Below are 25,536 nucleotides of genomic sequence, written 5' to 3'. Positions count from 1 at the left end.
GCGTTAGCTTGTTAGCCACATCCTCTGTGACTCAAATTCACCAACATCTGTTTTCTGAGGCTTAAAAAGTCACAATGAATAATGTTTATTGTTGATTTCAGTGGAGTTTTATGCTCCCAGTCAGTGTGCATAGCTAAGATAAAGTCCTGGATCTGTAAAAGACACTAGTTATTGTTAGCGCTCCAGTGATCAAGAAGCTCTGACACAACCAGTCTATGGTCTGCTGTTTGGAGAATCAAATAAAAATACATATTGAGCAAATTTGCCCCAAAATTAAATTTTAGCATGCAAGTTAATGTTAGCATAATTTGCCAATCAGATATAATTCTTAGCAGTAACCACCATATTTTGTGATTATTGAGCAGCTAAGCTCGCAGCTCGTCTCTAAACAGTGGAACAGTTTAACTGAAGTCAAAAATGACTGAAGCACAAGACGTTGTTGTGGATACGTTTATTGATTTTATATGACGCGTCAGTCAGATACAGTAGTGTATAGATGAGAAGACACAAGTCTCACATAGAAAAAATCTGGCGTTTATAGAAGCGGTGGCTGTAAACAGGAAGAGGGCGTTCTGCTGTAAACAGGGAGGGGGCGCTGTTACACTGAGGCTCCGGGCGAACGCGGAGTCACGGCTCAGATCATGGCGAAGTTCAACCACTGCAGTCGGACAAAGAACAGGATGTTGTTGACGTTATAGACCTACTGGGACCAGGTTCTGGTTCTGGTTCTGAGAGTCACAGTGTAAACAAGTTTTACATTGTCGAGTCTGTTTGTTTGTTGGTTCTCACCTGGTTGAAGTCGAGCTCGATGGAGCCGCTGTTGTGGGCATCGAGCTTCCTGAAGATTTCTGCAGAGGAAGATGACATCACACGATTTAAAGTCAATCAGAGCTATCGTCTGACTCTACACATCCAGAAACAATCTGTCCTGTTATCAATAATTATTCAAATCATCATGTTTTCCTGATCTGTTAGCTTTCCTTCCATTAGCTGTTAGTTCTGTTAGCTGTCATTCCATTAGTGTTAGCTGTCATTCTTTTAGCTTTCCTTCCATTAGCTGTTAGCTGCCATTCTGTTAGCTCTGTTAGCTTTCCTTCCGTTAGCTGTTAGCTCTGTTAGCTGTCCTTCCGTTAGCTGTTAGCTCTGTTAGCTGTCATTCTGTTAGCTCTGTTAGCTGTCCTTCCGTAAGCTGTAGCTGTCATTCTGTTAGCTTTCCTTCCATTAGCTGTTATTTTGTGAGCTGTTAGCTCTGTTAGCTGTCATTCTGTTAGCTCTGTTAGCTGTCCTTCCGTAAGCTGTAGCTGTCATTCTTTTAGCTTTCCTTCCATTAGCTGTTAGCTGTCATTCTGTTAGCTCTGTTAGCTGTCCTTCCGTTAGCTGTTAGCTCTGTTAGCTGTCCTTCCGTTAGCTGTTAGCTCTGTTAGCTGTCATTCTGTTAGCTCTGTTAGCTGTCCTTCCGTAAGCTGTAGCTGTCATTCTGTTAGCTTTCCTTCCATTAGCTGTTATTTTGTGAGCTGTTAGCTCTGTAAGCTGTCCTTCCGTTAGCTGTTAGATCTGTTAGCTGTTAGCTCTGTAAGCTGTCCTTCCGTTAGCTGTTAGCTCTGTTAGCTGTTAGCTCTGTTAGCTGTCATTCGGTTAGCTTTCCTTCCATTAGCTGTTAGCTCTGTCAGCTGTCCTTCCATTAGCTGTTAGCTCTGTGAGCTTAATGAACCGTGGACTCACTGAACATCATCTCCAGCCTCATCAGACAGGCCACGAAGTTGTCGAAGTCGATGGTCATGTCGGGGTCGGAGTACCGAGCCACCAGCAGCTGGTAGATGGAGTTATTGAGAGTGAAGCCTGGAGGAGGAGGACGACAGGAAGTTCAAACGCAGTCAGATTATCGTCATGCTAACATCATTTTTCAATCATATATAACAAACATGAGGTTTTAACGTTTAATCATTGAATATGTACAATTCTCTTTTCAGATTTATCACCATTAGCATGAATGATGCTACAGCTAACAGCAGTACAACTGTACTTTACTGTTATTTTACTTACATATACTGATTCAGTGTAATTTAATGGATTTGCGTAAATGTTAAAGTTGTATTACAACAAAGTACTTTGATTTTGATCAGATATTTAATTTTAAGCAAAAACCTTCCAGTCTGTAATCTGTCAACAAATGACATCTTCCATCTTCACGTCCTTTCGTTCTGGAAAACTTACAATGCTAATATGAGAATACAAAATTATTTACTTCACTTTAATTAAATCCAAATCACATAAACCGCACAGTTTAAATGTTTGATTTATAGTTTAACTGTAAAGTAGAATCAGAGGCTTAGATGTAGGATTACTGCTCCTCTGCTAAGCTAGGCTAGTTAGCTTTCAGCAGGATCAGATCATGGAATGTGGTTTTCTTGCGGATTAGAGCGCTTTCATTTGTGTGAGTTCCACTAGAAGATGTTTTATGCAGAAATGTGTAACATATTTACTCAGTTTTCTCAATGTAACGAGGAAAATATTTCTCCTGTTAAAACAAAATATTTAATGTTACAATGTTGTCTGGTACGTACTACGCACCGTCTTTAAAAAGAAACTGACCCTGTTTAAAAAAATAATCACATATATCACAATGTCTTGTCTCCTGATCAACACGTTCACGCTCAGACTGCTAACGCTAACACAGCTGCTCGTCAGCAGGACGTAACGTACCATCATCAGTTAACTGACAGTCCAGACAGCAGCAGCAGAGGAAACACACAGACATCACCAGTTTAGTTCAGTGAGACAGAAACACAGAAGAAGAAGAAGTTAGTGAGCAGATTCCTGTGTGAAAACTGAAGAGATGTTTAGAGAGGAAACATTCCTCCCAAGGCCTGGGAGGAAACATTCCTGGGAGGAAACATTCCTGGGAGGGAACCACAGCTCTGGATGAAAGACGATGATTCAAGAGTTTTCCTCTAACGACAGAGGAGTGAGTCAGAGTCGGTAGGAGGAAAACCACCATGACTCACTGATGTTGATCTGTTTCTCTGGAGGAAGCAACTGAAGGAAACTCACTCATGTGTTTGATCTGTGACCTGAACCACGTGACTCAGATCAAACACGTGAATGGTTTTAATATCACTTTTATCAAAATTCATCATCTCATGACGTCATGAGGTCGATGATGTCACAGAGTCTCTCTGTTATGAAGTTTATATTAAAGTTATCGCCCCCTAATGTGGGCCGAGTCAGTATCAGACCGGAGAAATGGTGTTTATAGACACACTGTGGGCCTTTGGCTCCTCCCACAACACACGGTCTCTAACACACACACACACCTGGTGAAGGACATAATGGGATGGCAGTGTGTGACTCTTGATCTGTTAGACATTTTATGTCACAAAATATTTACGTAATTATATAAATTTACAAGTAAATGGAACATTCACTAACATTAGCCTTCTAACTAATCTTTCTAGTTAGTCCTGTTCTGGATCAGGACCACAAAGGTGATTAGAACAATTTCACTTTGAAAAACTGATTCCGCCAAGTGGAGTCTGAGTCGACCAATGAGATCAGGGCTGGAGAAGTCTGCCGGAGGCTTCTGCACAGAACCCCATGAGAGAATGGCAAGATTTCAACAAGCGCTCCTTGTGAATGCAGACAGACAGGACACAGCTGACAGGAGGTCAGAGGTCAACACAGCAGCTGGGGTGAAAAACAAATAATCAACTTGATATTGACGACAGACACAGACTGAGGTGGCTGGAGTCTGTGTCTGTGTCTGTGGTGACAGACGCACGGTGAGAGTCTGTGTCTGTGAAATGAAACCTGACCTGCGTCTTTGAAGGCAACTCTCATCTCTGGTGTGCTCATCGTCCCCGAGTTGTCCGAGTCATTGTTCTTGTAGATGGACTTCAGACAGTCAGAGAGACAGACAGACAATCAGACAGACAGACAGACGTTTGTTAAACCATCAGGTAATGTGAGACATTAGTGTGTGAAGGTGAGAGGCGACGTCTCACCAAGTATCTCTGGACCTTCTTCCACAAGGTAGCGAACTCCCCGAGGCCAAGCTTCCCGTTCCCACTGTCCTGCAGCAGGGTCAAAGATCACTGACGCTTCATCAGCTGTCTGTCTGTCTGACTGTGTCTGTCTGTCTGTCTGTCTGACTTGCTGGCTGTCTCTGTCTGTCTGTCTGTCTGTCTGTCTCTATCTGTCTGTCTGTCTATCTGTCTGACTGTGTGTCTGTCTGACTGTCTGTCTGTCTGACTGTCTGACTGTGTGTCTGTCTGTCTGTCTGTCTGACTGTCTGTCTCTGTCTGACTGTCTGTCTGTCTGTCTCTGTCTGTCTGTCTGTCTGTCTCTGTCTGACTGTCTGTCTGTCTGTCTGTTGAAGGATACGTCCATGAGGTTGACCATGATCCTGCAGGTTTCCATACTGAAACCGTCAGTCTTGATGTCAGTTCCTGTTGGAAACAGGAAGTTAAAGTTCCCGTCCAGACACATCTCACAGTAAATCACTTTGTTTGACTTCACTTTAACACGAAAATAATCTACGCTTACGTCCAACTTCTTCCTAATTGTGGATCTATGAATATGCCCCGCCCACCACAGCTGCTACTGCGAGGTTGACCAATGAGAGATCAGCGCATGTCTGAGACTCAAAAGCTGGAGACGCGTCAGAACAGTGAGTGTCGTCAGCATCTTTTATTCGGTAGCTTGTTTGCTAGTTGTGGCTGAGACAGCTTTAGCGGTTATGCTAATGTAAACTCTCTCTGAGCCGGAGGTGACAGGTCGACTGATTGGCTGGTCAGGTCTCTTTCTGAGTCTCTGATTGCTTCCCTGCAGCTCAGGTGAAACGTGTCGAAACTTCAGGTGAACTCACTTTTGGCGACAATCTTGTTCATGATGGTCCTGAGCTCCACGGCCGAGATCTCCATGTCCTGAAACACAACCGGAGCAACAACCAATCAGACAAGGTTTGATGATGATGTTGATGCTAAGTCAGGACCTCCTCCTGTGTTAGCTGTTAGCATGTAGCTCCAGTGTTGCACTGTGAAAATATGTGAATGTTATTCTCAGCTGTTCGCTGCCTGACGACGGATTAGCTTTATCTGAAAATAGACCCAACAGGGCTCTGCTCTGATTGGTCCTCACTGTCTACAGAGGATGAATTACTAGATCTGACATGGCGTCTCCACTCTGACAGGTGGTCAGCCATGGTACTGCAGGTACCATCATCCAGAAAACCTCTAGCTGCAAACAAGTTCAGTTAATCATCGTGTTATGAAGTTTTAATAAATGCAGGATTATTTTTGTATGTTTGAGTTTTTCCGGCCTCTGAACCAGAGACGTTTGGAAACTCTGCTGGTCACAGGTTGTGTTTGAGTTTGTTGACGATGACGCAGACGAGATAGTTGGCGTGAACAGAAGAACAGAGAACGTACATCTCCGGCGAGTTTAGCAAAGAGGCCTCTGAATCCTGCGTCCACCTCCTCGTCAGACACCGTCTCCTGGACACAAACACCCGCAGAACAATCACAACACGGAAGCAAAACTTTATTGACTGAGCAAAGTGAAACAGGGAACAAACTGCAGACTCAGTAAAATGGATCAGATGAAAAGAACTTTATATTTTGTTTTTAATTGTTGTAATCGTTTTTTTAACATGAGATTAAATTAATCTTTGATTCATTTCATCAATTAATCCATTAAGTATTTATCATTATTGCACATGAACTTATTAATATTCATTTAATTATGTAACGTCAGGGTCAGGATCGAGGAGCCCGAAGGGATTAAACTTTGTCCAATCAGGAGACAGTTTGTCCAGTCATGTGATCAGAGAACGACTCGTTTAATGAGTGTCTAAGAAATTTAACCCGGACTCTTGCTGTGGACAGAGCCAGGCTAGCTGTTTCCCTCTGTTCCCACTCAATGCTAAGCTAAGCTAAACTAAGATGAGATACAATAAAATAATTTAAGATAAACTAAAATAAGATAAGATCAAATAAGCTAAGCTAAACTAATTAGCTTCAGCATCACGTGACCCGTGCAGACCTGAGAGTTGAACTTGTCTTGTTTGTGTTCGTTACAGCAGCCATTTTGAATTGTCTCTGATCACTGATACTCACGTCATCGAGTTCAGCTTCGACTGGATCGTCACACGGTCTGACAGGACAGAGAATCAACACACGTTAGAACACACACACACACACAAATTCAAATATTTACAGCAGACACACACACACACACACACACACACACACACACACACACACACACACACACACACACACACACACACACACACACACACACACACACACACACACACACACACACACACACACACACACACACACACACACACAGTAAACCCAGACTCCAGGTGTGAAAAGGTTGATTCAGCATTAGACTGGTGACCACAGAGCAGCTTCCTGTTCTAGGCTGAGGACTCGTGGTTCTGGAGGTGGGGGGGTCACACACACACACACACACACACACACACACACACACACACACACACACACACACACACACACACACACACACACACACACACACACACACAGTCTTACACAGTCTCCGTCTGCTTCTCGGAGAACACCCGGATGCAGAAGTCTCCGTTGAGGTGCGGCTCGAAGGTGGATGGGACGATCAGGTACTCGCCCGGCGGCAGTTTGAAGCGAGAGCTGACCTCGCGCAGGTTGATGAAGGTTTCTGACTTGGCCGTCTGAGCGTGGCTCAGGAAGAAGTTCTTATCCAGGTGCACCTGCCCCTGCCCGTGGAACTGAGGGAAGGAGGGAGGACAGCCAATCAGGACAACTCAAATTAACATAACCAGGATGTGGTTCTGGCCAATCAGCATCAGCGTTACGTCTCTACCTGCTGCCCTGAAGTATCAGAGAACCATGATCAGACTTGTTTCAGGTCGAAGACCAGAATACTCCACGTGTCTCAATCTGATTATTGCTCATTTGACGAACGACCTCATTCAGGTTAAGTTCATCAGAAGATGCTGTTTACATGTCTTAATCAGGTTATTATCAAAATATTGCTCCATGTTTGTCTTCTTGGTTTTGTTTTTAAATCACACGGATATGAACTGAACCAACAGTGACTTTGGTCTTTTAAATAAAGGTTCACAGTCCGACATGAACGAGTCAGAACATTTACAGACAGATGAATGTAGAACGTGCGACGTGTCCTGGGAGGAAGTTTGAAGGGGTCCGGTGCTCACCTGTTTCGGAACCTGAAATAAAACAAAGACAAAAAAATGATACATGGATGTTTGTTCATTAAAAGAACATGATTTGTGTGTCATACACATTTGAGTCGTTTCTTCGTAAGCGAACCTACGCGTCTTGACTTCTCACCTCGTAGATGGCGAACCCGACGGTGTGCATGTCCTCGCCTTGCTTCCGCAGCCTCCTGCGGTTCTTCTGGATCAGACCGACCAGGAAGCTGCAGCCCACTTCACCATCATCCGGGTCGTCATCCTCCTCCTCCAGCCTGATCACAAACTGTGGATTCGTCCAGAAAGTGTCTGCGGAGGAAGAAACATCTTCCAGTTAGATCCGGAGCATCACTCTCAACCGGGAGCAGGTCTCTGATGGTCTCTGATCAGGAGCATCCACCACCGCTGTGTTTACAAGACCAGCAGACGGGCCGCGGCTAGCTGGTTAGCATGCTAACTTTAGTAGAAGAAAACAAGAGTTAACGTCAGAGTTATTTTCACCTCTGGAGGGAAGAAGCTCGTCTCTGATGGATTGGTGAGTAAACAGCTGCTAATGCTAACGTTAGCGACGTAGTGTCAATATAAACTGTATAAAAATGGACGTAGTCACTAGGTCCAGAAAACGATGCACCTGGTCAAAATGTGAAACTCGAGGCAGCTCACAAACCAACGGGTGACGTCCAGTGGGTTGACACTTATAACAGAAACCCACATAAAGACCCTCAAGAACCCAAAGATCTCAAAGTTGGTTCCACGTGGGGGACAGGGGAAGAACAAACATCCCCCATGTTCATTTAGGTCGGAGCAGACAGAGACAACCCTGATCTCTGCTGAGGAACCTCGTTTTGGGACAAGTACTAACAGGGGTGGTTCCTGCAGCCTCCGGCCGTGGACCCTCTCCTCCAGGTGCCGTCGAACTTGCTGACGCTCCAGTGTTTGACGGAGTCGTCACCGATGGTGTCGGGGGTCAGGGTGCACACCTCGATACGAGAGTAGTTACGCAAGAAGTCGTTGAAGGACATCCTGCAGAGGTGGGACAGAGAAGAAGAGCGCTCACCCCACAGCCACTAGTGGGTCGAGCCCAAGGTTTAACTGTCCTGGTGGAATATTCCAGAGACTCGACTCACCAGAACTCCCCGTCCTCTGCGTTGGCGTGTGGACATTCTCCCTGCACAGAGCTCCACTCTGATGATCTGTGGCAGCACATAATGACAATGTCATGTCTTCATGCAGCACCTGACAACAACACGTCTGTTATGAAGCTGTTGTTTTCAGCTGCTGTGGTAGCTGTGGTTACCCGTCGCTCCAGGCTCCGGTCCACTCCACCTGACCCCAGGGGTTCCTCATCCTCACAAGCTTCTCCTGTCGACCCCGGTAGTTCACCTGGACTCAAACAAACAAAACAACGTGTCATTCTCCTCTGGTTTCACGTCTCCTCATCTGATCTCAACCATCATCTTTGGGAAGCGACGTTACCTCCACAGCACCAGTCAGTGAGTAGGCGTGGCCTTTCACCAGCTTCTGACGAGTGACGGCCTCGGAGTCTGCGGCGCTCGTGATCTGCGCCGACACACCAACAGAGACTGTATCATCACACTTCTGGTATCTAAATGTGTGCAGGTAGAAAAACCTCCAGACTCACGTCAATGGAGCAACCCAGCAGCGCTCCGGCCTCCAACGCCTTCTTGATGATCTGGAACATGTTGGACGGAGGTCGTTGGAGGTCGTAGTTCTCAGCGATGCCTCCCGTGAAATCCTCGAAGCCCTCGGTGGTCGAACCACCAGACAACGACTCGTAGCAGCCGCTCACCCTGTAGAGCAGATCAGGCTGAGCATCAAACTCTATCCATCCATATATCTATCCATCTATCTATCTATCCATTGATCCATCGATCCATCGTCCATCCATCAACCATCCATCTATCTATCTGTCTATCTATCTATCTATCCATCTATATATCTATCCTCCATCCATCTATCTATCCATCCATCCATCATCCATCCATCCATCCATCTATCTATCTACTTATCTATCGGTCTTACTTGGCGTAGGCTTTCTCCAGCAGAGCGCTCCAGAACTCCCTCCCCTCGGCCGAGTGGACGAACATCAGCTCTCCGTCTTTGACGGGCAGACGGTCGTCGATCACCACGTCCACCCACTCCCCGAACTGCCAGAACTACAGAACAGAGACGGACGAGACGAGTCAGAGACATTAACTTCAAAAGTCTCTCCTGAGGGTCTGAATCCTACTTCCTGTCTCCCAACGTTTAAACAAATTATCACTTATGGACAAAGAGGGAATTAGAAGATGTAGAAGCTGTGATTCTAAAGAACTGAGTAGAGCCTTGAGTTCTCCAAAGAACCTCCTGCAGGATTTTTGCCTAATCCCATTAGGTTTTTAGTTCCACAGGGTTCCGTGTTCGGCCCCATCTAGTTTTACTTGGGCATTCGTTACCCTCATATGTTTTCACCTCATAGTTTAACCTCTGTCCTAACACAGCTCAGTTATTTGTATAACAATTATGTCACTGACAATAGGCTTTTAAACAACAGACCAACACTGCTGATGTCAAACATCTGGTACCTGGAAGTGGAAGATGCCGGCGTAGTCGTCACCGAAGCCCTGGTCGGAGGGAACGACCCTTGCCATCACATATTCATTCAGGGTCAGGGAGGCAATGGCCGCCAACAGCCAGCAGTCACCTGGACACACGTCGGACATTCGTGAGAATAATTTATGTTAATAATTCTCAATTTTTGGCCCGAAAACATAATTTGTGAGCTCAGAGTTTCCTATGACCTTACACCACCAATATCTTATGAGTTCATCCGCGAGGCCGAGAGAACATTTGAACCAAATCGGAAGAAACTGCCTCCAGAAGTTCCTGAGACATCAGAGGACGTGACGGACACCTCGGAATCAAAGAGGAACTTCAAACAACAAAAAGTTGTAAAAGAGAAACTGAGAAAAAAAACTGATTTATTGATGTTGAGAGGTCTCACTCTGGACCAGAAACTTAAAGGGCCCATATGGTCAAAATTGAAATTTCCTGGCTTTTTTTGATAATAAATAAGGTCTCGGTCTGTAATAACAGACAAATACACACGTTCTACATTCAGCAGCTGATTTTGTTTACGATGCCCCAGAAATGTGATGCTATAGTGACACAGTCTCTGCCTCCAGCCCCGCCCCCAGCGCTCACCGTCATTCTGTTGCTGAGCGACCAACAACACGAGAACAATCATGAAGCCACATCATTGTACAGGATTCATTGGGAGATTAATACAAGAGACCAGAACTAACCCTGAATTATTTGACCTTTGCAAAATTCCTCAGTAACCGGTGTCGGCCGCGGCCCGCGATGTCCAACAGCCGCTGGGACTGCGGAGCAGCGGCTGTTGGACATCTGGACAGGTGGACAGGTGGAGAGGTGGACCAGCAGCAGCTCAGCAGATCGCTCTCTCCACAGTCGCAAAATGCTGCTCTTTGTCGGATTTGTTGGGTATTCCCTGTAATATTGTTACATTGACATCATTATGTAAAGTGCTTTGAGACAATGTATGGTATGATTTGCGAAATACAAATAGAAAATTAATTGAATTGAATTGAACATATCAATTAGACAGGCCAACGTTGATCTGTTTCTTCGCAGAGCTCCTTAAAAAGAATATAAAACCATATTGAGATTAAAAAAAAAAAATCTTCTTAAGGATTAAAACTTCAAATAAAACACCAGAAAGGGACAATATGAACTTTTAAGAGAAATGAGTTGAGTCTTGTTGTTTCTACATGTTTGAACATTATCAATGTTACATTACACAACTCAGAGAATCTGCTGCAGCTGCACAGAGACAGACTGCTGACGCACACACCACAACCACAACACTGCCAGGGTGTGTCACTGTTACTGTGTGTGTGTGTGTGTGTGTGTGTGTGTGTGTGTGTGTGTGTGTGCTGACAGCTCATAACCCCGCCCTCTCTCTCTGATGTTTCAGTGAGTGTCTCTCGTCCTCTAACAAGAGCGGACAGGTCTCTTCCTGTTGTTCCTCCTGCTCAGCCAATCAGGGCTCAGCGCGGCGGCACCCTCTAATCACAGATCCAGGTTCAGTTTCAATAACGACCTTTGTATAGTCAAGAAAAAAGACACGCCCACTTCACTCGGTCTCTCTCTCTCTGTCTGTCTGTCTGCCTGTCTGTCTGTCTGTACTTGTCTGTCTGTCTGACTCTCTCTGTCTGTCTGTACCTGTCTGTCTGTCTGTCTGTCTGTACTTGTCTGACTGTCTGACTCTCACTCTCTCTGTCTATCTGTCTGACTCTCTCTCTGTCTCTCTGACTCTCCCTCTGGCTGTACCTTTCTGTCTGTCTGTCTCTCTCTCTGTCTGTCTGTCTGTCTGTCTCTCTGTCTGTCTTTCTCTCTGTGTCTGTCTCTCTCTGTCTGTCTGTACCTGTCTGTCTGTCTCTCTCTGTGTGTGTCTGTCTGTCTGTCTCTCTCTCTGTGTCTGTCTTTCTGTCTGTCTGTCTCTCTCTCTCTGTCTGTCTGACTGTCTCTCTGTCTGCCTGTCTGTCTGTCTGACTGTCTCTCTGTTTGTCTCTCTGTCTGTCTGTCTGTCTGTCTGACTGTCTCCCTCTCTGTCTGTCTGTCTGTCTGTCTGTCTGTCTCTGTTTGTCTGTCTGTCTGTCTGTCTGTCTCTCTCTCTCTGTGTCTGTCTGCCTGTCTGTCTGTCTCTCTCTCTCGGTCTGTCTGTGTCTCTGTCTGCCTGTCTGTCTGACTCTGTCTGTCTGTCTGTCTCTTTCTCTGTCTGTCTGTCTGTACCTGTCTCTCTCTCTCTCTGTCTCTCTCTGTCTGTCTGTACCTGTCTGTCTCTCTCTCTGTCTTTCTGTCTGTCTGACTCTGTCTGTCTGTCTGTCTCTCTCTGTCTGTCTGTCTGTACCTGTCTGTCTCTCTCTCTGTCTGTCTGTCTGACTCTGTCTGTCTGTCTGTCTCTCTCTGTCTGTCTGTACCTGTCTGTCTCTCTCTCTGTCTGTCTGTCTGTCTGTCTGTCTGACTCTGTCTGTCTGTCTGTCTCTCTCTGTCTGTCTGTCTGTCTGTCTGTCTGTCTGTCTGACTCTGTCTGTCTCTCTCTGTCTGTCTGTACCTGTCTGTCTCTCTCTCTGTCTGTCTGTCTGTCTGTCTGTCTGTCTCTCTCTGTCTGTCTGTACCTGTCTGTCTGTCTCTCTCTCTGTCTGTCTGTCTGACTCTGTCTGTCTGTCTCTCTCTGTCTGTCTGTACCTGTCTGTCTCTCTCTGTCTGTCTGTCTGTCTGTCTGTCTGTCTGTCTGTCTCTCTCTGTCTGTCTGTACCTGTCTGTCTCTCTCTCTGTCTGTCTGTCTGTCTGTCTGTCTGACTCTGTCTGTCTGTCTGTACCTGTCTGTCTCTCTCTCTGTCTGTCTGTCTGTCTGACTCTGTCTGTCTGTCTCTCTCTGTCTGTCTGTACCTGTCTGTCTCTCTCTCTCTCTGTCTGTCTGACTCTGTCTGTCTGTCTCTCTCTGTTTGTCTGTCTGTCTGTCTCTCTCTGTCTGTCTGTACCTGTCTGTCTCTCTCTCTGTCTGTCTGTCTGTCTGACTCTGTCTGTCTGTCTGTCTCTCTCTGTCTGTCTGTCTGTCTGTCTGTCTCTCTCTCTGTCTGTCTGTCTGTCTGTCTGACTCTGTCTGTCTGTCTGACTGTCTGTCTGTCTGTCTGACTCTGTCTGTCTGTCTGTCTCTCTGTCTGTCTCTCTCTCTGTCTGTCTGTCTGTCTGTCTGTCTCTCTCTCTGTCTGTCTGTACCTGTCTGTCTGTCTCTCTCTCTGTCTGTCTGCTTGTCTGTCTGTCTGTCTCTCTCTCTGTCTGTCTGTACCTGTCTGTCTGTCTCTCTCTCTGTCTGTCTGTCTGTCTGTCTCTGGCCTTATTCACTGTTCTACTGACGTTCAGCAGACTGTGGTGTGTTCAGGGACAGTAAAGAAAACTCACCCAGAGCTCCCTGGCAGATGTCGGTCCTGGTGGCTCCGCCCACGATGAACTCAGGGCTGGAGACCAGTTCCTATTGGACGACAGAGACGAGACAGATGTAATCACATGATCATTCACTGAGAACACGTCAGCAGTGAGGCCACAGAGCGACGCCGCATTGTCGCTGTTGTTGATGTTGTTGTTGATGTTGTTGTTGTTGTTGTTGTTGTTGATGTTGATGTTGTCCCTGTTGCTGATGTTGTTGTCGTTGTTGTTGCCGTCAGCCTCCAGACTCATGTTAATGTTTCATGTGCACAAAGTCAGTTGAAGTGTGGAAACATTAAAACATCACATGTTGAGTTTCTTCCTGCTTCAGACTGAGAATCATTCAATGACACATGGGCACGAGGTCACTGGGGAAAGTACAGTGTGAGTGTGTGTGCGTGTGTGTGTGTGTGTGTGTGTGTGTGTGTGTGTGGTTATTGGATGTGACTTCCTCAACTCCACTGATCCTGAGTGTAGTGACTCAACACTCTGATATTCAGGATCTCTGTAAAGATGGACGACATGAAGTCAAATCATCATGATCGCCCCCTGGTGTCTGGCTGCAGTACAGGTCATAAGCCCCGCCCCCTGGTCACTGATTGTCGTTATATACAGTCACTGATAAAGTTATTGATGGTCTTTATATACAGTCACTGTCACATGACAAAGTGATAGTAATGTTAACCATGATGACATCACTGTCATCAGCAGTTTCCATCAGACTCAAGTGAGATGTTCGTAAAGTACGACGTGTGTGTGTGTGTGTGTGTGTGTGTGTGTGTGTGTGCAGAAGAATAGAATAGAAGCCTTTAATTGACATTGCACATGTAAAACTGTGCACGAAATCTTTAAAAACTTTTCCCACTTTGCACAGCAGACATACGTCACTTTAAAAGAACAGTTAGTAAAACAGAACATGTATTAAAGGATATGAATAGAAGTATATAAATAAAATGTCTCTGAGCATAATAGTGCAGATAGAAGTTAATTTATGTGTGTGTGTGTGTGTTCTCTCAGGTATGAGTTGCCTCAGTTTTCTGCCCCCCTCCCCCTCCCCCTCCAGCCACCCCGCCCCTCCAACCCCACCCACTCAGCCAAACTAACCCACCCATCCTGAACCAGGCCCGGGTCCGGGTCCGGGCCCGGGTCCGGGTCCTTACCGTGGGCCTCCTCCAGGTCACGCCGCGGGTCTTGTGGGAGGCGGGGCCCAGCTCGTTGAAGCCCAGCGCCGAGGGCGCGGCGGGGAAGCTCGGGTCGCAGAAGAGTTTCCCGGCGGAGCGACACTGCGCGCGCAGCGCGGCGAAGTCCTGGTTCAGGTACCGCGTCGCGTTGGCGTTGGTGCCGAACCCGGCGGCCATGGCCCGCTGCTTGGCGAGGGTGGACGCGACGCCGGACATGATGAGACGAGACAGAGGAACTTCTTCTCTCAACTCCGTTCACCACGAAGACTCAGACACAAGTCCGCCCGAGGGGGAGGAGCCTGATCTCTCTCTCTCTCTCTCTCTCTCTCTCTCTCTATCTCCCTCTATGTCTCTCTCTCTATCTCTCTCTCTGTCTCCCTCTCTCTCTCTCTCCCTCTATGTCTCTCTCTCTATGTCTCTCTCTCTCTCTCTCTCTCCCTCTATGTCTCTCTCTCTATGTCTCTCTCTCTATCTCTATCTCTCTCGGTCTCTCTCTCTCTCTCTCTATGTCTCTCTCTCTATCTCTCTCTCTGTCTCCCTCTCTCTCTCTCCCTCTATGTCTCTCTCTCTATCTCTCTCTGTCTCTCTCTCTCTCTCTCTCTCTCTCTCGGTCTCTCTCTCTCTCTCTCTCTCTCTCTCTCTATCTCTCTCGGTCTCTCTCTCTCTCTGTCTCTCTCTCTCTCTCCCTCTATGTCTCTCTCTCTCTCTCCCTCTATGTCTCTCTCTCTATCTCTCTCTGTCTATCTCTCTCTCTCTGTCTCTCTCTCTCTCTCTCTCTCTCTCTCGCTCCTCTCTCTCTGGCAACAACAGGAAATAAACATCAGAAACATCTGTTACAGTTTATTAACTTCATGGTTTATTGTTTCCACCAGAGTCCAACATCTGTGTCCTATCGCAGGTCCAGAGGAGACCAGGTCCTGTAGAGACCAGGTCCAGAGGAGACCAGGTCCTGTAGAGACCAGGTCCAGAGGAGACCAAGTCCTGTAGAGACCAGGTCCTGAAGAGACCAGGTCCTGTAAAGATCAGGTCCTGTAGAGACCAGGTCCTGTAGAGACCAGGTCCTGCAGACCAGGTCCAGAGGAGACCAGGTCCTGTAGACCAGGTCCAGAGGAGACCAGGTCCTGTAGAGACCAGGTCCTGTAAAGACCAAGTCCTGTAGAGACCAGGTCCTGTAGAGACCAGGTCCTGTAAAGACCAGGTGCTGTAGAGACCAGGTCCTGTAAAGACCAGGTCCTGTAGAGACCAGGTCCTATAGACCAGGTCCAGAGGAGACCAGGTCCAGAGGAGAGCAGGTCCTGTAGAGACCAGGTCCAGTAGAGACCAGGTCCAGAAGAGACCAGGTCCAGTAGAGACCAGGTCCTGCAGAGACCAGGTCCAGAAGAGACCAGGTCCTGGCTGTAGTTTAACTTTAAACCATTTCACTACTTTTTTCTTTATGAAAGTTTTTTCAGGCTGAAGAATATTAGAGAAAAAAAGTTAAACGTTTTTATAATATTTCATCATTAAATCATGTTTTTTCTTTCTTGATAAAAACGTTTGCACTCTTCTGACTCTACATCTTGACAGACGAGCTGAACCACACTGGTGACACTTTGTCTTCATGTTCATCTACAGACAGGTGGTGTGTAGATGAAGGTCAACCTGTGAGCTCTGCTGGACCCGTTTGTGTCCCCGTCTCTGTGGGACATGTCCCGTCTCTGGAGGACATGTCCCGTCTCTGGTTGTTCCATGTTTGTGTCAGTGTTTATCAGACTGTTTGCTCTCTGAGGAACTTAATCATCTGATATCACACTGCTCCTTCACCTGGACCAAAGCTCCGCCCCCTCACACCTGACCACCTTCCTACCTGACACACACAGTCCTCACCCTCACACACTTCACACACACTTCACACCGGAGACAGACGCCGGACACACCGTCAGCAGCAGACGCTCGCAGACTCCGGCTGATTCTTCTCAGACTCTCAGTGGAGTCACAGTAGATCGATAGAGCTTGGTGGGTTACACCGCTGACTTTGGTACAGAGGGTGGGGGGTTTGATTCCCGGGCAGGGTGTGGCCCTCTGGCCCGGCCTTTCTGCAGCTAAATGAATGTGATATGATAATGTGGACTCTCAGCAGATCCCTGACTCGACCCGCTCAGACCTCGGTGATGACGAGCGCGGCGGCGGCGCAGGTCAGGAGGAAGGCCCGGGAGGAGGACGCTGTCGGCAGCTGGATCAACGCCGTGCCCTTCAACCAGCAGGACTTTGAGCAGCTGCGGAGCGAGTGTCTGCAGAGCGGCTCGCTCTTCTGTGACCCGACCTTCCCCGCCGACTGGGACGCACTGGGATACAACCAGCTGGGACGGCACTCATCCAAGACCGTTGGCGTGGAGTGGAAACGGCCGTCGGTGAGAAACAGACAAACGCCACATGATGATGATGATGATGATGATGGTAATGATGTCATTAATCACCTGTCGTCTCGTCCAATCAGGAGCTGTGTTCTGATCCTCAGTTTACTGTTGATGAAGCAAAGAGAACAGACATCTGCCAGGGAGCTCTGGGTACGAACACTCACTCACACACACACACACACACACACACTCACACTCACACACACACACACACACACACACACACAAAGGTGTGGTCATGTGACCTGCTCTCTGTCTGTCAGGTGACTGCTGGCTGCTGGCCGCCGTCGCCTCTCTGACTCTGGACCCTCAGATTCTGAGCAGAGTGGTACCTCCTGGTCAGAGCTTCACGTCTCAGTACGCCGGCATCTTCCACTTCCAGGTCTCACACACACACATACAGGTAAGAAAGGAGTGGGTGGAGCCTGCACAGGAAGTGACATGATGTTTTGTGTCCATGCAGCTGTGGCAGTACGGGGAGTGGGTGGACGTCGTCGTGGACGACCGGCTGCCAACCAGAGACGGGAAGCTGCTGTTTGTCCACTCGGCTGAGGGACGAGAGTTCTGGAGCCCCCTGCTGGAGAAGGCCTACGCCAAGTGAGTGGGTCGTGACTGGGTGGACAGGAGGAAGTGAGCGTGGGGGGCGGAGCTGGGTGGAGCAGCGTTTACTCAGTAAACACTCGGCGTCGACGCACCTGGAAAACAAACAGAGCTGCAGGTAGAAGCCGCTGACTCACCTGAACACACCTGCTGCTCACTTCCTGTTCCTGTTCCCGCCTCCTCCTTCAGGGTGAGCAGTTCGTACGAGGCTCTGACCGGAGGCTCCAGCGTCGAGGGTTTTGAGGATTTCACCGGAGGCATCGCCGAGAGCTACGACCTGAAGGAGGCTCCGCCCTTCCTGTTCAACATCATGACGAAAGCTCTGAAGCTCGGCTCGCTGCTCGGCTGCTCCATCGACGTAAACGTCTAAAACACTGAGACACATACAATCCCTTTTTCTGATTGCTCGACAGATGTCCGATGAATTCACAAGAATAAAGATGACTCCCCGAGTTCGAGCTAACTGTTAGCTAACGTTTTAACCAGAAGCATCACGTAGCACATTCAGTTTGTCAGCTTATTGTTCATCAGTTCATTTAGCTTTTTAGCCTTTAGCTGAATTTTTAATTATCTCATTGATCTTATTTAGACAAAAGAAAGTCCATTAGCTCATTTAACTTTTTGTTCAGTAGCTTGTTTAGCTCACTAGCTTGTTGTTGATTAGCTCTTTTATTAGCCTGTTGTTGATTAGCTCCTTTATTAGCTTTGTTGTTGATTAGCTCCTTTATGAGCCTGTGTTTGATTAGCTCCTTTATTAGCTTGTTGTTGATTAGCTCCTTTATGAGCCTGTGTTTGATTAGCTCCTTTATTAGCTTGTTGTTGATTAGCTCCTTTATGAGCCTGTGTTTGATAGCTCCTTTATTAGCTTTGTTGTTGATTAGCTCCTTTATGAGCCTGTGTTTGATTAGCTCCTTTATTAGCTTGTTGTTTATTAGCTCCTTTATGAGCCTGTGTTTGATTAGCTCCTTTATTAGCTTGTTGTTTATTAGCTCCTTTATGAGCCTGTGTTTGATAGCTCCTTTATTAGCTTGTTGTTGATTAGCTCCTTGAGTTTGACGGTCCTTCGTGTTTGTCAGATTTCCAGCTCGTACGATACGGAGGCCATCACCGGTCAGAAGCTCGTGAAAGGCCACGCCTACTCCGTCACTGCAGCTGAGCGGGTGAGGTGTTGTGGGAGATCTTGAGACAGCAGGACACTCTACAGTAAATCCAGTTTGAACCAGTTTGGTAAAACCACGGGTTGGTTCTGCAGGTGCTTCGCTGTGGTTCTTCTGTGGAGCTGCTGAGGATCAGGAACCCGTGGGGTCAAGTGGAGTGGACCGGAGCCTGGAGCGACGAGTCAGTACGACACTTCTCATCCGTCTGTCTGTCCGTTTACAGTGTGAAGGAGACGTGATGCTTCAGCATGTCCTCGGTTTGACGCTCCAACTGACAACCGCCTGTTCTCCTGTTTGTCAGATCGACGGAATGGGACGACGTGGAGGAGGAGGAGAGGAGGAAGCTGGACCACTCTGCTGACGATGGAGAGTTCTGGTGGGTGAGGACTCAGACCGTGTCCAGGCTTCTGTCGCTGTGATGAACCACTTCAGACCTTCTTCTCTCCGTTGCCTGCAGGATGTCCTACGCCGACTTCCTGCAGCAGTTTTCCCGTCTTGACATCTGCAACCTGACGCCCGACACGCTGACTAGTGACGAGGTCGGTCACTGGAACTGCGCTGAGTTTGAAGGCGTGTGGAGGGTCGGCTCCACCGCCGGCGGCTGCAGGAACAATGCCGGTACGAGTGACCTAGTTCTCTTTTAGTCCCCTAAAATAAATTTAATATAATAAGTATAAATTTGTTTTAGTCAGATTTCATGATAGAAAAGAATGTGTTGATTATATCAGAATCAAACACAAGACGCTTCAGCCTCAGGGTGGTTCTGCCGCTTCCCCTCTCGCTCCAGCTGAAGTTTCCATCGTCGAGCTTCAGCTTCATTCTGCTCTTTTCAGTTTGCATCAGGATTTTATACAGTTTGTTCCTTTAGTTGACTCAGTGGACGACCTGTTTTGTCTCTGCAGCCACTTTCTGCTCCAACCCTCAGTTCCTCGTCCGGCTGCAGGACGTGGACGACGACCCTCACGACGGCGAGGACGGCTGCACCGTCCTGGTCGGCCTGATGCAAAAAGACACTCGCAGGGAGAGACGCTTTGGACGAGACCTCAACACCATCGGATTCACCATCTACAAGGTACACACACACACACACACACACACACACACACACACACACACACACACACACACACACACACACACAACAGTCAGTGTGAAGAGGTTATTCCTGTTTGTGTGATATTTGTGTATCGTGTTTCCTTAGGTCCCTGATGAGGTGAGTTCATTACAACAACGAACAAACCAGGCAGCGTCAACCAACCAACCAACCAACCAACCAAGCAACCACCCATCCAACCTAATTAATTGTATTTCTATAGCTTCCTCTCATGAAGCCTGAGTCCGCTTCAGTTTTGTCTCACCACAGTCACCGTGGTGATGTTTCAACCGTCTTCCTTTGTGGTCAGTTTGAAGGTCGCAGTAACGTCCACTTGGGCCCGGACGTCCTGCTGAGGACGGCGGCTGTGGCTCGCAGTCAGAACTTCATCAACCTGAGGGAGGTTTTCGACCGCTTCAAACTGCCGCCTGGAGAGTACATCATCATCCCTTCCACCTTCGATCCGCACCTTAAAGGAAGCTTCATCCTGAGGGTGTTCACCGAGAAAGAGGCCCACAGCAGGTGAGACGGGACACGGTGCACTGATCACGGCTCTGACTGTAGTGACTGTCTGATGTCTTCTGTTTGGGTGTTTCAGTCCGATGGAAGAGGACCTAGACGCCGATATAGACGAGGTTTGTAGAAAGCTGCACTTTGAGTCGGGTACAAGTGACACTGTAAAGTGAAAGTTTTTCTTTCCAGCCTGATGTCGGACACAACGACGTGGACCCTCACTTCAAACGTCTCTTTGTCCAGATCTCAGGAAACGTAATAAACTACACAACCTCTTCTTAGAGTGCCGACTTCACTTCCTGTTTAGCTGAACAGAGATTAAAATGATCACGTCTGCTTTTGTTCTTCGTCGACAGGACTCTGAAATTTCAGCCTTCGAGCTCCAGCAGATTCTGGACAAGGTGGTCGCTCAGAGTAAGAAGTTTCACCTTCAACCAAAATCTGAACCTGAACTTTGTCTGACAGTGTGAACTGACCTGTCTGATGTTTGTCTGAAGGGTCTGATGTGAAAACCAATGGTTTCAGTCTGCAGACCTGTCGCAGCATCATCAGCCTGCTGGACGTATCCTTCAGATCCTCAGTCTGTGACTGACAACTGTCCCTCAAAGCTCTAAATCAGTTGGTTGTACCAGACGTAGAACAGGTGACGGATCCTTAACTGCTCTTCAGATGGACGGTGACACTAAACTTGGTCTGGTGGAGTTTCACACTCTGTGGACAAAGATCCAGAGATACCTGGTGACGACCGAGAAACAGACATCTTGTTTTTATGATTTTGCTGCCTCATGCAGACTGGGGTTAGGTTAATTGGAGACTCTAAATTGTCTGTAGCTGTAGCTGTCGCTGTGTCCCAATCATGCGCCGCCTCCTTCTGAGCTGCATCAGAAGACTGATGGCGTCACAAAGCAGCGAATAACCGGGCGGCCGAGTGCAGCAGCTCAAAGTAGCTAACTGGTCTACGAGGGGGACTGTGGACCAGACCGTCTCATTTTGGTTCAGCCTTCGCAGTGGCCTTCTTAGACCACATAGACCAAGTCTTCTGCAGGATGCGGCCCCTGAGTTGGGACACAGTTTTTAGTCCTATTGATTACTGACTGTTAAGTCTAATCTGATGCAGAACTTCTTCTGGAAATCTGCCTCTTTTAGGCTCATGTCTCTGATATGTTACACTGGATTGATCAAAATCTGATGAAGGTCTTCTTCTTCTTCTTCTTCTACAGGAAGTCTTTAAGGGCCACGACTCGGACAGTTCTGGTACAGTGAGCAGTCATGAGATGAGAGCAGCTCTGGCTGAAGCTGGTGAGATTCATTCACCCATGAGAGCAGATTCATGATCTGACAATGATCTAGAATCCATGAGGAATTTCCATGGGTTCTGAAAAAGGGTCCTCTCAGAGGTTTAGGAGGGATTCAGGATGGTATTCCAGGATTCATGGAGGTTACTGAGGAGCAGGGGTCTCACTTATAAACGTGGCGTACGCACCGTTCTGGAAACAAGGGGAATAAGCGACACAGATGGTGAGGTAGTGAACTAAAGTCAGATTGTAGAAAGTAAATGTGATAAGAACGATTATAAGTATTGATGCCTCACACAGCGCTAGCCAATTTCTTTCTCTCACTCTGGGGACCAACTCCTTTTACTTCCTCAACAGGTCACACAACACAGAGAAACTTCCCCTTTGCTCTGAGAAACTGAGCATTTATTATCAGACAGACTGAAACCTGGACTGCAAAGTCACTACTGCAGCCCCCCCCCTACAGGCCTGTCCACATCCCCTACAGGCGTGTGCCCCCCTCCCTACAGGCGTGTCTACCTCCCCTACAGGCGTGTGCCCCCCTCCCTACAGGCGTGTCCACCTCCCCTACAGGCCTGTGCCCCCCTCCCTACAGGCGTGTCCACCTCCCCTACAGGCCTGTACCCCCTTCCCTACAGGCGTGTCCACCTCCCCTACAGGTGTGTCCACCTCCCCTTCAGGCATGTCCACCTCCCCTACAGGCCTGTGCCCCCCTCCCTACAGGCGTGTCCACCTCCCCTACAGGCCTGTACCCCCTTCCCTACAGGCGTGTCCACCTCCCCTACAGGTGTGTCCACCTCCCCTTCAGGCATGTCCACCTCCCCTACAGGCCTGTGCCCCCCTCCCTACAGGCGTGTCCACCTCCCTACAGCCGTGTCCACCTCCCCTACAGGCGTGTCCACCTCCCCTACAGGCATGTCCACCTCCCCTACAGGCCTGTGCCCCCCTCCCTACAGGCGTGTCCACCTCCCTACAGCCGTGTCCACCTCCCTACAGGCGTGTCCACCTCCCTACAGGCGTGTCCACCTCCCCTACAGGCGTGTCCACCTCCCTACAGGCGTGTCCACCTCCCCTACAGGCGTGTCCACCTCCCCTTCAGGCATGTCCACCTCCCCTACAGGCCTGTGCCCCCCTCCCTACAGGTGTGTCCACCTCCCCTACAGGCGTGTCCAACTCCCTACAGGCGTGTCCACCTCCCCTACAGGCCTGTCCACCGCCCTACAGGCGTGTGATTTATAAAGAGTGTGCGTACGCACGGTTTATGTAATTTTTTGCCGTGTGCCATTTTTGTGTCCATAACAGCGTTTTGAGCAATCTTGGACTTTAAAAAAGGTGTATGATAACATTATGAATTAGTTAGACACTATGTTTCTGGTTATGTACAATGCATACTTTTGCCCAGCACTTCATGGGGCCTTGTACAGGTTCATGAGGATGAGGGTCGAGAGTTTGTTGGGTTGTACCAGGAGTTCCTGGCCCATCAAAGGTCTCCTGCAGGGGCCCAGGGAAGGCAGAGGATGTCCCAGGAGTTCCAGGATCTGTTAAGGGGTTTTGGACATGGGGAACTTCTTCCTGCAACTGTGTGGAGGAAGAGGAGGAAGAGGAGAACTGCTCTGATTGGTTCATTACATGTCACATGATTGACGACTCAACACTGAACCATGAGTCTGGAGCAGAGACCAGTTTCTCCTATGTGACATCAACAGTTAAAAGTAAGTGACGTTGAACAGTGTTGGTGTTTGCAGGTTTCCAGGTGAACAGCGCTGTGATCCAGGAAGTCGTCGGCCGATTCGCTGACTCCAGTTTCGCCATCGACTTTGACTCTTTCATTGGTTGTTTGATCCGTCTGGAGCTTCTCTTCAGTAAGTCACAACAAACTTTAGGAGGTTTATGAGCTATACAGCAGCCAGCCACCAGGGGGCGATCCAGATGTTTTGGCTTCCCTCCTGGGAGCTGTGATGTTGGCCTCTTTATTCACAGTCTGTGGTGCAGAGATGAAACAGTAAAGTTTTTGTTCTTTTGTCCACAGGAGTGTTCAGAACTCTTGACAAGAAGAACCGGGGGCAGATCGAACTGGACCTGCAGCAGGTAAACCTCTGCTGTTCTAACTGGTCTAACTGGTCTAACTGGTCCAGGGCCAGCAGCTCTCACCAGAGCACAGTTCTGCTGCCCCCGACAGGCCACGGCGACAACTGCAGCCTTGTTTTTATTGGTCACATGACACAGCAGCCTCATGACATCATCACTGATCACTGTTCTTCTCTTCCTACAGTGGCTCTGCCTCGCCATCAACTAACCAGTGGCTTCTCCAGGAGCATGCTGGGAGTTCTCACCTGCCACACCTGCAGGCATCTGATTTAAATTCAACGAATCAGATTGAACGATCTAATTAAACATATTACATTTATTTTATTAAATTTAACTAAAGGCTTTGATAATTAAATTAAAATCTCCCCTAAATTTAACCTGATTAATTTGATCAAAGTGTAATTTCAATCTGATTTAAATTAATTACGAATCTAACCTCATTAAAAATCTGATCAATATTAAGTATTAAGTTAATTCATTTTCATAAATCTGATCTGAATGTGATGCTGCTTGTTTCTGTTTCTTTTATCTCACTTCCTTTGGATTAGAAAATCTAAATAAAACAATGTGGACATGTACAAAGGTCTCTGCTCAATCTGTGTGTGTGTTTGTGTGTGTGTGTGTGTGTGTGTGTGTGTGTGTGTAAAACAACACACAGAGACAGTGATGACTGATGTTGGGTGTGTTCAGGTGTGACGGGACAAACAAAACCTCAGTAAGACTAACAGATCCTCATGTGGACAGACAGACAGAGAGAGAGAGAGAGAGAGACACAGACGACAGACAGAAAGAGATAGATAGAGAGAGAGACAGACAGACAGACAGAAAGAGATAGATAGAGAGAGAGACAGACAGACAGAAAGAGATAGATAGAGAGAGAGACAGACAGACAGACAGAAAGAGATAGAGAGAGAGAGACAGACAGACAGACAGACAGAAAGAGATAGATAGAGAGACAGACAGGCAGACAGACAGACAGGCAGAGATAGATAGAGAGAGAGAGACAGACAGACAGAAAGAGATAGAGAGAGAGAGAGACAGAGATGGATAGAGAGAGAGACAGACAGACAGACAGAGAGAGAGAGACAGACAGACAGACAGGCAGGCAGGCAGACAGAAAGAGATTGATAGAGAGAGAGAGACAGACAGACAGACAGACAGAAAGAGAGAGAGAGAGACAGATGGATAGAGAGAGAGACAGACAGACAGACAGGCAGGCAGGCAGACAGAAAGAGATTGATAGATAGAGAGAGACAGGCAGACAGACAGACAGAGATAGATAGAGAGACAGGCAGACAGTTACAGTTTGTCTGTTCCTGTAACTCAACTCTTCGTTATCAAGCTTATCATCACTCCACAGGAAGTCAGGACATCAAACTTCAAGTTAAGAGCATTTAACTTTAAACAGTAAATTATCACGGAGCCAATTACAGCTCACACTGGGCGAGAGGCGGAGTTTCACCTGGACCAGTCAACCTGCCAATCACAGGCCCACATACAGAGACAACATCCACACAGTCTCCACTTAACCCTTAACCCTCACCCCATGACCTCATGACCCCAGGACCTCATGACCCCAGGACCTCATGACCTCATGACCCCAGTATCCCAGGACCTCATGCCCCCTGACCTCATGACCCCATGACCCCATGACCATGGAGAACACGTCAACTACAAACTGACAGGACCCCTGATCTGAGCGGAGACAGGAGAAGTTCATGTAATGAAAAATGAAACATTAATGTGATTTAATGTTAATAATGTTATTGTAATATAATGTTGTTTTCATTATTCTCAGCAGCACGGGGCTTTTACTTTGAAGGGACCGAGCGGAAGTCTCACCTGTCGCTCGGCGCGTCTCTCTCTCTCTCAGGTGAGTCCCGAACCAGTGCGAACTCTCCCTCCGCGGCGACGCACCTGCAGCATCAACTCTCTCTCTCCAGACCCTCCGGAACCTTCCAGACCCTCCGGAACCTTCCAGA

General features: G+C 47.8%; 2 protein-coding genes and 2 long non-coding RNA genes across 10 annotated transcripts; 2 read left to right on the top strand and 2 right to left on the bottom strand.

Annotated features, from left to right (window-relative positions):
* Positions 1–436: 436 nt before the first annotated feature.
* Positions 437–14,706, bottom strand: capn2b (calpain 2, (m/II) large subunit b). Of its 3 annotated transcripts, XM_035636665.2 has the most exons (21): positions 14,392–14,704; positions 13,208–13,277; positions 9,805–9,923; positions 9,263–9,396; positions 8,862–9,030; positions 8,696–8,779; positions 8,517–8,602; positions 8,347–8,412; positions 8,082–8,242; positions 7,359–7,528; positions 7,223–7,234; positions 6,561–6,772; positions 6,114–6,150; positions 5,427–5,492; positions 4,865–4,922; positions 4,381–4,445; positions 4,002–4,070; positions 3,813–3,891; positions 1,723–1,839; positions 790–848; positions 437–658 (listed from the first exon to the last, which is right to left on the bottom strand). In XM_035636665.2, the coding sequence occupies exons 1-21, from the start codon at positions 14,626–14,628 to the stop codon at positions 635–637; spliced, it is 2,094 nt and encodes a 697-aa protein (XP_035492558.1). In that variant the 5' UTR covers positions 14,629–14,704; the 3' UTR covers positions 437–634. The 3 variants fall into 3 exon arrangements, with proteins under 3 accessions (XP_035492558.1, XP_047190104.1, XP_047190103.1); XM_047334148.1 differs by lacking the exons at positions 437–658; positions 790–848 and adding an exon at positions 2,704–2,716 and having other exon boundaries at positions 1,725–1,839; positions 14,392–14,705; XM_047334147.1 differs by lacking the exons at positions 437–658; positions 790–848; positions 1,723–1,839 and adding an exon at positions 2,732–3,607 and having other exon boundaries at positions 3,734–3,891; positions 14,392–14,706.
* On the top strand, positions 4,320–5,678 carry LOC118312245. Its single transcript, XR_004794173.1, has 4 exons — positions 4,320–4,491; positions 4,594–4,666; positions 4,828–4,958; positions 5,189–5,678. It is a non-coding gene; the product is annotated as an uncharacterized LOC118312245 (long non-coding RNA).
* A 1,559-nt stretch (positions 14,707–16,265) lies between the features above and the next one.
* On the top strand, positions 16,266–24,130 carry LOC118312232 (calpain-2 catalytic subunit). Of its 4 annotated transcripts, none has more exons than XM_035636659.2 (22): positions 16,266–16,407; positions 16,532–16,802; positions 16,889–16,958; positions 17,072–17,190; positions 17,272–17,405; positions 17,598–17,766; positions 18,485–18,568; positions 18,661–18,746; positions 18,867–18,941; positions 19,023–19,183; positions 19,468–19,637; positions 19,767–19,778; positions 19,969–20,180; positions 20,257–20,293; positions 20,361–20,426; positions 20,528–20,585; positions 20,669–20,733; positions 20,841–20,909; positions 21,392–21,470; positions 23,212–23,328; positions 23,496–23,554; positions 23,739–24,130. In XM_035636659.2, exons 2-22 carry the CDS (start codon positions 16,563–16,565, stop codon positions 23,760–23,762), a joined length of 2,106 nt encoding a protein of 701 aa, XP_035492552.2. In that variant the 5' UTR covers positions 16,266–16,407; positions 16,532–16,562; the 3' UTR covers positions 23,763–24,130. The 4 variants fall into 4 exon arrangements, with proteins under 4 accessions (XP_035492552.2, XP_035492553.2, XP_035492554.2 ...); XM_035636660.2 differs by having other exon boundaries at positions 16,268–16,407; positions 16,529–16,802; XM_035636661.2 differs by lacking the exon at positions 16,266–16,407 and having other exon boundaries at positions 16,509–16,802; positions 20,415–20,426.
* Positions 16,667–25,533, bottom strand: LOC118312246. Of its 2 annotated transcripts, none has more exons than XR_007031303.1 (3): positions 25,397–25,533; positions 17,054–17,782; positions 16,667–16,913 (listed from the first exon to the last, which is right to left on the bottom strand). It is a non-coding gene; the product is annotated as an uncharacterized LOC118312246 (long non-coding RNA). The 2 variants fall into 2 exon arrangements; XR_004794174.2 differs by lacking the exon at positions 25,397–25,533 and adding an exon at positions 18,055–18,689.
* Positions 25,534–25,536: the final 3 nt, after the last annotated feature.

This window comes from Scophthalmus maximus, chromosome 8, assembly GCF_022379125.1.
Source record: "Scophthalmus maximus strain ysfricsl-2021 chromosome 8, ASM2237912v1, whole genome shotgun sequence".
Taxonomy (NCBI): domain Eukaryota; kingdom Metazoa; phylum Chordata; class Actinopteri; order Pleuronectiformes; family Scophthalmidae; genus Scophthalmus; species Scophthalmus maximus.
This window is presented reverse-complemented; position numbering and strand designations above follow the sequence as displayed.

Bases quoted from the DNA above. Each gene is read 5' to 3' on its own strand.
- capn2b (XM_035636665.2), bottom strand. From the start codon at position 14,628: ATGTCCGGCGTCGCGTCCACCCTCGCCAAGCAGCGGGCCATGGCCGCC. The intron at 8,603-8,695 runs GTAACGTCGCTT...GTTTGAGTCCAG, and splicing joins CACTGACTGGTGCTGTGGAG to GTGAACTACCGGGGTCGACA. The intron at 3,892-4,001 runs GTGAGACGTCGC...GACTGTCTGAAG, and splicing joins AGAAGGTCCAGAGATACTTG to TCCATCTACAAGAACAATGA.
- LOC118312232 (XM_035636658.2), top strand. From the start codon at position 16,509: ATGATAATGTGGACTCTCAGCAGATCCCTGACTCGACCCGCTCAGACC. The intron at 19,184-19,467 runs GTACGAGTGACC...TTGTCTCTGCAG, and splicing joins CGGCTGCAGGAACAATGCCG to CCACTTTCTGCTCCAACCCT. The intron at 20,586-20,668 runs GTAAGAAGTTTC...GTTTGTCTGAAG, and splicing joins GGACAAGGTGGTCGCTCAGA to GGTCTGATGTGAAAACCAAT.